The 11,653-nt window shown below is 42.2% G+C and overlaps 1 protein-coding gene across 1 annotated transcript; it reads right to left on the bottom strand.

The window, feature by feature from the left end:
- Nucleotides 1-2,999: 2,999 nt before the first annotated feature.
- Nucleotides 3,000-10,182, bottom strand: smim36 (small integral membrane protein 36). The gene is made up of 2 exons (XM_069159816.1): nt 9,624-10,182; nt 3,000-5,153 (listed from the first exon to the last, which is right to left on the bottom strand). The coding sequence occupies exon 1, from the start codon at nt 10,052-10,054 to the stop codon at nt 9,725-9,727; it is 330 nt and encodes a 109-aa protein (XP_069015917.1). The 5' UTR covers nt 10,055-10,182; the 3' UTR covers nt 3,000-5,153; nt 9,624-9,724.
- Between the last annotated feature and the right edge of the window lie 1,471 nt (nt 10,183-11,653).

Below are 11,653 nucleotides of genomic sequence, written 5' to 3'. Positions count from 1 at the left end.
ACTGAAACTACATCCGAACAAAACATCACCCGGTAAGTAGCCTCCAGACGAACACATCACAGCTGTTAAACATCCTGCAGCAGAAACAAATAGCAGAAACCATTTAAACAAGTGACACGAAACAGTTTCAAAATAAAAGAAGATCCCACAGGAAGCAAAGTGAGAGTCAAAGGGAATCAAACTTTTCTAGTGCAGGAAAGTTCAAACAGATTTAGGGGCTGAGTTTGACCTCCACGGTCTAAAAAACAGTAATTAGTGCATAAAGTTGGTGCTTTTGATGTGAAATGATCCCAGATTAAATCTGTGGATTTATGTGGTCACACCGTGAAAGAAGCAGTGAAATGTCTCTTTTAAAATTTTCACAAATGGAATAATGGTTTCATAAAATTCTAAATGTGTTCAGTACAGTATGAAGATTTATGTTAAATGGCTAAAACAGTTTTGCAGCATTAAGAGGAGCGATAAGCAGAGCATGTGGTTTACAGGTGAACATGTTGTTCTGTACTACAGCTTTTAGGAGGTTTAATGGTACATTAGTGAAGATTATCCAACCAGTAGCTCCGCCCCATAGATCTGATTGGTCAACTGAACATCTGGAACAAATCATCATGTCATCACACCAGTTTCTACTTGTTATATTTCTATTAAATGACCCATTTGGTGAAGTCGGGTCTCTTTTGGTCCTTTTTGGTCGCTCCAAGCACCCGTACCGTAACACCACGGATAGTCACGCACTTACAGTCCTAGAGGAGGCTAGCTGGACCGGTTTGGTTTGAACACATGACACGGAGCTAACATGTTAAAAACACATGAGAACATGGATATCTTTGTTCATCAGATATCTTTGTTCATCAGATATCTTTCATCATCAGATATCTTTGTTCATCAGATATCTTTGTTCATCAGATATCTTTCATCATCAGATATCTTTGTTCATCAGATATCTTTGTTCATCAGATATCTCTGTTCATCAGATATCTTTGTTCACTTTGTTCATCAGATATCTTTGTTCATCAGATATCTTTGTTCATCAGATATCTTTGTTCCAACCAGACTGAGCTAGCTGATCAGTTTAGTGTTTCTATGTTCTGTATTTATTCAGTTGGAGACTCGAAATCCTCTCTGTTGCTAGGTGGTTGCTAGGTGGTTGCTAGGTGGTTGCTAAGGGTCCGACTACTTCCTGGAGTAGTAAACATTACATACGTTACATAAGAGTCTTGACAACTGATTGTTTTCCAGTTATTAGTCATACCCCACGTGTTGCCATGGAAACGGAGATCACAGTAACAAAAGGTTTCATATTTAGAGTGAATTGCTCCTCAATATGAATATATTTAGATTATATATTTTATTTAGTTGGTAACTTGTTGTATGATCAGTAAATTACAGTGGAGGATGTGTTTTAATGTCATTATTGGCTTAAATAAAGCGGAATGATCCTTTAAAGGAGAACCGGACCGTGACGCCAAAATGGTTTCAGTCATTGGAACGCCTCCTCGATGAGGGACCTACTGAGCATGTGCAAGACTACCGACAATCATCGGGAAAATAGATTAATAAATAATGACTTCAAGCATCCAACATGAGGTCTGATCAGAGTATTACTTTAATCCCAGTGTACACAACAACAACAACAACAACAACTGTTGTTGACGTCAGTTTTTAAAAGGTTTTGTTTGCATCTGAACTTACAATTTTGAAGCTGTTGCTAAAATCTCTTCGACGGCTTCCTGCATTCACCGTCCGACGTTTTATTTGAGTTTATTTGGCTGCACAGACTCCAAATAAAGATTATCAGGAACGAATAGGTGAAAAAAAGAGACAATGTTCGTCCAGATGTGACGCCGCTAGTTTTGTTTTGAATTTCACAAACTGTCATTGAAAAGATGAATTGAAAGTCAAGACTGAACTTTAGCATTTCAACTTTCATGTTTACATCGTGTCACGAGATTATTGGAACGATGTTATTGAAAGAAAAACGTGCTGCATTCAAAGGAACACAGATTCTTGGACACCAAAACTCTATTTCTGTATTTTTGTTCAAAGATTAAAATGAGTTGAGATGTTTTGGGATTTGTTGACTCGGCATTAAGGGGAAGAACGACGGCGGCGATGGAGTCTCGGCGTCCCGAGTGTTTTGTCACGGTTGGGTTTTCGGGTCGACCTCCGGCTCGGCGTGCGGCGACTCGTCGTCCCTCTGAGCTCCGACACGACAACATCTCAGCCTGGTGACGACCTGCCGCTTACGCAACCTCCCGCCGACAAAACAGCAGCGGCGGGAGGACGGACACATAATACGCTCCTAATACAGCCGCTGTATAATCCACTAACATGGAACAGGGAGGGCAGCGGATAATTGTGCAATTCATATTATGGATGCGCTGCTGCTACCGGTGGACGGCTCAGCTGGCTGTTTTATTCATTCATTTCGTTCTTTTTATGTAAGAGGATTTGTCCCGGAGGGCCTCGGAGGCACGAGTCCTCTAAAGACTCGGCGTCGGATCATCCGTCGGACGCCGCCAGAGACGACGAGCTGAGTCGGCTCGTCGGGAGGATTTTGTCATTTCAGGAAAAGAAGAGGGATTAAGCCAGTTTGCTATTTTTTGTACATATCTGCTGAGGTGATTTCCTCAACAGTTGTCAGTCAGATTAAAGAGAATGTTTTTAGTAGGATTAGACCCCCAAACCTCCGGCTGAAGCACAGCGACAATCACTTGTAATTTTATGACATTTATAACCAAAGAAAACAAGTTAAACTGCAGCGACTCAAAAATGCCTGAAAACAGGAAACACTTTTGCAAGAAGTCGATAAAACCACGAATGCTTGTAAATTCACAAACGTATTTGGAGGAAAATTATGGAAACGGAATCGGAGTTGAGTTCGTTCATCCGACATCGTCGAGAAGTGAAACGGGTTCAGATGGAAATAAAACGCTCGTTTTAATGAACATTTATTTCTGCACGTATGCGGAGAAACTTTAATGAACTGAGAAGTTTCTGATACATTTCAGTAAAATCGTCCTCTTTGCCAGAATAGTACATCGTTATATCAACAAAGGTTATTTATGCACACATCACCTGATACATTTAGAAATTCAGAATAACTTGACAGACATTTCACCCCTGTAGAAAAAACGCAGTTTTAATCCTGCTGATGAGTTGAAAACATGAAAATCACCAGAAGATGGTTGGAAAAATGAAAAAAGATTTACGGCAGCAAAACACATCTGAAGAGATTTGACATAAATTCACTCAGTTTGTGTGCATTTAGTTTTTTTACTTTAACACTCTTAAGTGCTACAAAAATTTGACTTTACGAAAATGAAAATATTAGTTGAAGCGTTCAGCGCTCTTTATTGACGTGTTCTTTATTACCACGAACACGTCAGTCGGACAGAAAACAGACTCGTTGAGCGTTCCAACCTCGAAGCGCTGACTCGCCTGATTCTGTCCGGTTAGCTTCCACGTGGACGTCAGACGACACCTGGACACCTCGGGGGGTTATTTACCAGCTAAACACAATTTAAAGAATTTTCTTTGGAGTTCTTCTAAAAGAGAAACTCTTTGTTTTTGTTTTGTTCAATATAAGAAAGTTTAAATTTGAATATTCGGTGGATTTTTTTATTATTATTTTAGTTATTGTTAATCAAAAAATACTGACTCATTAAAAAGCCAAGGTTCCATTTAATTTGAATTTATAGCCCCAAATAAAATGAAATAGATTGATATAAACTTATTTTTAATTTCACGTTTCAAAGACGTGATGTCGGTACTCAGCGACGCTCCAGTCCAGCAGTTCATACAAATACCTGCACATATGTATTAAACTGGAACCAGATTAACCAAGTTATTACTGTGATTTCGTAATTATAATATTTTCAGTTGTTTTAAGATAGTTGAAGGTTATTGTGATCTAAACAGGAAGAAAACATCTGCAGACAGAAAAATCCATTTTCACTAAATGACGGTCGTACTTTACTCGTACGGTTTTGACGGTTTACTTGATGTTCATCTTTTAGCGTTATTACTTAAAGCGTCTGAATCAAATTGAGGAATATTTTTCCTCTTAAAATCTGGGACGCTGTGAGATTTCCGCTGAAAACTGGCTCCTCCTACTAGAAGTCTTCAGATATTTAACAGCACAGCTTGAAAAAGAAAAAACGGCATCTTAAAACCACAGATCTTCTGTTTTCACAGAAATGAAGAGACGTGGTTTATTTTTGACTCGTTTCGTTCTTCGTATGTTCGTCGTGCTGCTTTTCACGTCCTCGTCTGGCAGGAAGTCGTCATCGTTTGCACATCTGTGTGCGAATACCCACGATTATTGTACATATAGCAGCAAGTCCGCCGTTTTGAGTCCGCAGCTGTCCGCCGACACGGACGTGAAAACCGCGATCAGACCTCTGCTGGTCACTTCCAGTATTTCAGCCCAGCCAGAGAACGGAGCAGATCAGGATCCGGTAAATACTTGATAATTAAACGTTATCGTTGCAGGAAGACGGTGGACATCTGTGAAACAATCAACCTCTGACTTCGTATCAGCCCAAAAAAATTACATTTAAATTTTTCCCTTAATTACACATTGAATGTTATACGACTGAATCGGCCACGCCCACTTCATATCGTTTTACCACAACGATGTTTACAAGTTGTAACATTGACCAGGAAAAACTCTGATTTAGTAGCAGACTCTAAAACGCGATCGAGCGAACGTGAACTGCGTCGTTATAATAGATAATGAAATTCAAACATTTAATGGCGTGTTTTGGTATTTTTCCGTGTAATCGTCCCTCATGCTGTTTGTGGGTCGGCTGGACTCTTGATGCTTCCCGTCTCTACGTTCCCTCCTCACGTCACGTAACGTACGAAGTGCCGATGCCGTCGAAGAGCTCGTTTCACCTCCACAACCTCGTTTTGGAAGAGATGTTCGTGGTTACTGACGACAAGCCTCCTTTTTTTACATTAAAGTCATGAATTGTTTTTCAGTATGAAACACCACCTCGTCCGGTGTCCTCGGCGTCCCAGAGGAGAGACGTCCTTCAGTTGATTGGTTGAGATGGATTGGACGTCGTCGGGTTCTCGGCGCTCTGTGGTGTGATTGGCTGGTGGTGGGAGGTGAAGGGGATTCTGGGATGTGCAGGTGAAGCCGAGACCTGGAAACACAGAACAAGTCACTGCTGTAGATTAAGTTTGGTTCCTCTGCTCTTCCCCAACTTTACAAACCAATTACATTTGTTTTTACCGGTTAATTATTTAAACAGAAATCTGTGTGAGTCTGTTTAAAGGACGCTGACGTGAGGGAGCATCGCGCTGCAGAGGAAACTCATTTCAGACGCTTGATATCCTTCGTTCAGTCACGACCCAAAGATCAGGACCATCGGTGAGACTCTGAAGCTGCAAAAAATGTGTCCATCAGTTCTCTCGGTGTTGTTAGCTAAAGTCACTCCTTCTTATTAGTTTTCTGGAGCTCCATCTGAAAATAATCCCTCATTCATTAGAAAAGAAGATTCAAGAAGACCTGGTTTTGGGGGCGTGTCTGTTTGATTGACAGGCCGGTGGTGCAGTCAGGTTACAGCTATCGGTGGGCGGGACGTAGTATCGTCAGGTTTCCAATCAGATCGGTCAGATCCACCGCTGGCTCCTCCCCCAGCTCGTCCAAATATGGTCACTTCCTGCTCCAAACCGCTCCGAACTATCAAAGATGGTGACGGACAGAATCTGAACTGGAGGATTCATAACGTTCACAAACCAACGATGACATCACTGATGGTTGATGACATCACTGCTGGATGATGACATCACTGCTGGTTGCTGATTGGTCAGAACGTAGATCGACTGATACAATGAAAGCTCCTCAAATTCATCTAGAAAAAGGTTTTTGGTCAAGAATGAAGTCTGAAGCTCAACTTTTAACATGAATTTAACCCAAAAATTCCAGGAAAACATTCTTGTTGAATTCTGCATCTCATAAAGCGACAGCTGTTAGAAAACTACAAATTATACGTTGAGTTTACTTCATTTGAAATGAAATATTTCTAATCTTCTCCAAAACTCAACATGAACTCCTGCAGACGTCAGTCTTCATCAGTACGACATCAACAGAGGACGTTTCCTCCGTCATGTGGCGCCTTAGTTGGAGGATTTCCCTCCAAACAAACATCAGCTGAGTTTCTCCATCAGCCTCTTTTAACACCCTCCAACAAAACAACAGATCTGTGGTAACGGCAGCATCTGTTGAACCGTCGGCCAGCGAAGGGTCGTCCTGCTGGCCAGCATACGTCAGAGGGATGAGCGACATCACGCATCCAACCTCCCATTCATTATTTCCTTGTCCAGAGAGGGTTTATGTTGTCATCTCCAGGGGGGGGGGATTTAAAGGCTGCTTCTGAGCTTCATGCAGCAGTAAAGAGGGCTTAGAGTCGGGCCCCTCGGGGTGCTCGGTTTATGGGGGGAGGTCTGGTGCTGCTGATGTCTGGCTCTTTAATCTGTTTTATGGAGCTTCATGCAGTTCGTACGTTTCATAAACTGAAACAACGGTTTGTGGAAGAAGCAGAAAATTCAGATTAAAGACCGATCGTGAAAATGTTTTCCTTTCGTCCAATTGTGTGAATATTTAATAAACTTCTTTACCAACGAATCTCACAATCCGAACCAACTCTTGTTCTTCAGGAATCTACCGGACCTCCGAAAGGCCCCGTGCTATTAGGAACCAACACTTAGTCACAGATATTACGTAATCGCATGATCATGATTATTCTAGTTGACCGCAATTACTTTGAATAAAAACATTTGAATCGTTTCTGCTTAAAAACAGATATCTTTGTTGATCAAATATCTTTGTTCATCAGATATCTTGGTTAATCAGATATCTTTGTTGATCAAATATCTTTGTTCATCAGATATCTTGGTTAATCAGATATCTTTGTTGATCAAATATCTTTGTTCATCAGATGTCTTTGTTCATCAGATATCTTAGATCATCAGATATCTTTGTTGATCAAATATCTTTGTTCATCAGATATCTTTGCTCATCAGATATCTTTGTTCATCAGATATCTTGGTTCATCAGATATCTTGGTTAATCAGATATCTTGGTTCATCAGATATCTTTGATCATCAGATATCTTTGTTCATCAGATATCTTGGTTCATCAGATATCTTGGTTCATCAGATATCTTTGTTCATCAGATATCTTTGTTCAACAGATATCTTTGTTCCAACCAGACTGAGCTAGCTGATCAGTTTAGTGTTTCTATGTTCTGTATTTATTCAGTTGGAGACGAGAAATCCTCTCTGTTGCTAGGTGGTTGCTAGGTGGTTGCTAAGGGTCGGACTACTTCCTGGAGTAGTAAACATTACATACGTACATACGAGTCTGCTGACGCAACAGTTGTTAGTCATACCCCGTGTGTTGCCATGGAAATGGAGATTACACCAACAAAAGTATTTTATTTAGTTGCTAACTTGTATAATCGACAGTGTGCTTTGACATCATTATTGGTGAAGAAAATAACGACGTTAAAGCACTTAAAGTGTAATATTGCTTAAAATAGCGCCACCATCTGTTTATGGTTGGATGCATCCAGTAATTGCCTGAAGGTCTTATGAGAAACTTCCGGAGCTGGAAGTCGATTAACGTTTTCTTTTGTGTTTTTTTCTACTTCTTAAATCTGTTGTTATTAAACCTGGAAAGTTTTCTTTGGCTCCAACGCTGAGTTTGAATTAATCCGGCGGGATTAACGACGTCCACCTTCAGTCCGTCTGTTTGTGGGACCGAATGTTTCACTTGTTTCACGTCTTTCTCTACGGTCGGTTACACACAGGATTTCAATGATTTATATTTCAGCCATATTTCCTTCATGATGTTCCTCCAGGGAAAGTAATTATCCTCCAGCAGAGTTCTTCAATGTGGGCGGAAGAGAAGCAGCTGTTGAAGGCAGCCAAAGAACAGGCGACCTTCGTTTGAGTGTTTCCACATGTGTGCAGACGGAGATCCGTCTGAACGCCGTCACCTCAAAAGGTGCAACTTTAAAATACTGAAAAACATCTCCGAAAAAGAACTCAATTTAATCAGTCACTTCATTTATAAATTCATTTCTCAACTGTTAAAATACTTTCTAGTTATTTCCTACCGATCAGTTCATCGACTAAATGTGCACGTTCAGACGTTAAAAATGATCACAATGAGAAGTTGTTTGTTTACATTTAAACACTTTAATCTACATTAATCTGGTTCTGTTTAATTTCTCAATATATTTATCTTTCTTTTGTGAATAACAACCAAGTATCTCAAATGTAGATCCACGTTAAGCAGTTCCCTGAAATAATTCATGAGTAAATATTAAATATATACATATTTTAAAGAGGTTTTTATACTTCTAAATTTACATGTTCAGAACCCTTTAAAACTGGTCCAGTGAGTGAAGACGTTGTGTTTTAATGTTATATCTTAGAAATCAAAGAGCATCGCTTTCTACAGCTGATATTTTATTCAATGTTCTCCGAAACAGAAACATTTTCCGGAGTTAAATTAGATTTTGTGTAAATATGTTGTTGATGTGGCGTCGACAGATCTGCCGTCCTCAAACTAATTAATCAGGTTGTGATCTGCTGTTAATCTGATTAAACCGAAGGGGGCTGCTGCGACCCGGTCGTCGTGGCGATGGCCTCGATTCATGTCACACTTATCTGTAATAATTGATTTCCATGCATTTGCTAATGCGCGACGGATTAACGGCGGGAGTGTACGGAGCAGAGCGTTGGCACGGCAACGTGTTCGTGTCCTCTGCGTGAACGCGATGAGCCGCATGTTGACGTCAGACGTGATCGAACAGATGTGAAAATCTTTTTTTTATTGGGCGATGACTCCCAGCGACCATTTAAGGTTTAAGTCCCTCAGAGTTTAATTTTGAGTGACACCTTCAGGTTCTGGTGCGACGACAGGAGTCTGAGTGTTGCTATGACGACCAGATGTGTCGGTTCAACCTTTTAAAATCTTCTCCTACCAGAAGTCCCCACGGTCGATTGTCTCATCAACTCTGAATCGAGGATCTGACGCCTTTTTACAGTCGTAAACAACATAGAAGTTTCCTATCTTTTAATCGTTGGACTCTTGGTTGGACCGTTACCATGGAGACGTTTACCGACCGGTTTATCATTTTATAAATTAATCGGTTTATCGATATAAGTGACCACACTGCAGCCGTAGTTTGAGATCAGAGGCCATCACATAAAACCCTTAAATAAAATAAAAAACATTTAGTTTATAATCACGACGGTTGCTACGGTTACACAACAGCGTCACAGCACCAAGAAGGTTTAGTTTTAGTTTCGTCTGTTATGAGGAGAGACGATTCGTAGGTGGACGGAAACCATTTGTCCAGGAAGTGTTACCGATTTCTATCTATCTCGTGTAAAAGTAACAAACGTTCAGTTATTCATCGAATCGTTTGTTTTTTAGCTTCGGAGTCGTGAAGATTTTGAGTTTTTCTTGGTGCCGGTAAACTGGAGGTGATTTTGTGTTGTTTGTGTGACTGGAAGCTGTGATCGATGTTCACTGATGTTTTCTACATGAAGTGTTTGTGAAAGTTAGAAGTCGTCCGGGTTCCTTCGGTCCTTCTTACCTCCTGCTGACTCCTCGGCAGCTTCAACGTCACAGATCACAAACGAGGAATAAAAAGTGAAGCAGCAGCAGCGTCCTTCCTCTTCCTCCTCCTCCTCCTCCTCAGACCAGAGTGCTCCTCTTCTCCCGCTCCCTCTCCCCTCGGTCCCGGCTCAGGTCCGGCGTCGGCGGTTCGCCGTGGCCCGCCGTGTTGTTGGGCTCGTAGCGGGACGAGGCGGGCGAGTTCTGCATGACCACCAGGCGGATGGGCGACTGGCTGGGCGGCGCCGGCGCGGCGTCGGGCGCGTACTCCTTCGTCGGGTCTTTGCCGCGGCAGTCGTACAGGATGCAGGAGATGAGGAAGACCAGCAGCAGGATGACATAGCTCGCCACCAGGATGATGAGGTTGAGGGTGACGGGGTCAATCTCCAGGTAGAACTCCATAAAACCCATGGCGCCGCTTCATATCTCGCCCCGGGGGCCCGGACGGGGAATCAGACGGAACAGGAAGCAGAGAGCAGGAAAAAGAAAAGAGCGCGGCGGCGGGACGCGAAGGACGGACAGCTGGCCGAAGAGAGAACGAGCGAAAAGACGGCGTCGGATGATGAAACGAGGGATCAGCTGTGAGGGAGGAGGCGCCAGCCGGCCGGCTGCAAATGAAGCTTTTGTGCTCTAAAGGACGTTAATCCTCCTCGCTGCTCCTCCGACATTCAATTTCAGCAGCCAATGATTAAAGCTGCTCAGTTTTAATAACTTAAGCCGCCATTTTGATTTCAGCAACTACACAAATTCATACGTGGCGAAATGGAGGAGCGGCGCACACCTGTCAGCCTGCCATGGAGGGAGGGGCTGGGGGGATTTAATATGTATTAAACAACTGCTTTATTATGTCACTCTGACAGATTTCTTTTTTTTTTTTACAGCTGAAATTAAATTACATTAAAAGCAGAAAAAGGTCACGGAACAGCCTGCGGTCAAAACATGCAACTCTGAGAGCACGGCTCTTAGCGTGTTAGTACATCCCATAATTCCCACTTTTTTTTTTTTGCCCTCAGTTGAGCCTTGCAGGCAGAGCGGCTTCTCACTCTGCCAATATTTAGTGTGTCGTTAGAAATCTACTGAAACTGAATCACATCCTTTTCTTTTTACTGTCAGTACGTACTGTAGCATGTAGCATGTAGCATCAATACAGTCGTCATAAAAAGGTACCTTGACCTTTGACCCTTGTGGTCCTTCACGATCTGTTGCGCAACAACTAGTAAAACTAACTAAAATGTACAAATTAAGAGTCAAATATACCAATGAAATTCAATTAAACAAAAGAAATAAAATGTTTATTAAATGGGTAAAATAGACTTAATAGAATTAATAAAAGCAAATTCAAATAAACTACTAAAATTGAAATACCAAGAAGTAAAATCAGCTAAAATATATAAATACACCAGAACCCACATGGACTGGGACCGAGACCGGGACCAGAACCCACATGGACCGAGACCGGGACCAGAACCCATATGGACCGGGACCAGAACCCACATGGACCGAGACTGGGACCAGAACCCATATGGACTGGGACCGGGACCAGAACCCACATGGACCAGGACCGAGACCAGAACCCACATGGACCGAGACCGGGACCAGAACCCATATGGACCGGGACCAGAACCCACATGGACCGGGACCGAGACTGGGACCAGAACCCATATGGACCGGGACCGGGACCAGAACCCACATGGACCAGGACCGAGACCAGAACCCACATGGAGGTCCCGGTCTGCTTCCAGTGTCACTGAAACACGGGATCAGAAACAGTTGAACAGGTTCAGAGTGAAAAGTGCAGCAGGTTGGATTCAGAGCGAACTCTAAATAAAACCCTGAAACCTGCAGAGGAAATCCAGCCGCCTCAGAAATATGTTGTAAAATAACAGAATCAGGAAATAACTGTCGAACCGAGGACACCTCGACGACCGTCCTCGACAGCAGATGTTGAAAACAAGGCGGGTAAAAATAACAGAGCAGGAAAAATAGAGGAAAGCGAATTTTGAGACTTTA

Source organism: Embiotoca jacksoni, unplaced genomic scaffold, assembly GCF_022577435.1.
Source record: "Embiotoca jacksoni isolate LCO1_2020_lvr unplaced genomic scaffold, fEmbJac1.0.p SCAF_26, whole genome shotgun sequence".
Classification (NCBI taxonomy): domain Eukaryota; kingdom Metazoa; phylum Chordata; class Actinopteri; family Embiotocidae; genus Embiotoca; species Embiotoca jacksoni.
The sequence above is the reverse complement of the archived record's forward strand: the minus strand, read 5'-3'. Positions and strand labels throughout refer to the sequence as shown.

What these genes read in the sequence shown, in the direction of transcription:
- smim36 (XM_069159816.1), bottom strand. Translation starts at nt 10,054, where the DNA reads ATGGGTTTTATGGAGTTCTACCTGGAGATTGACCCCGTCACCCTCAAC.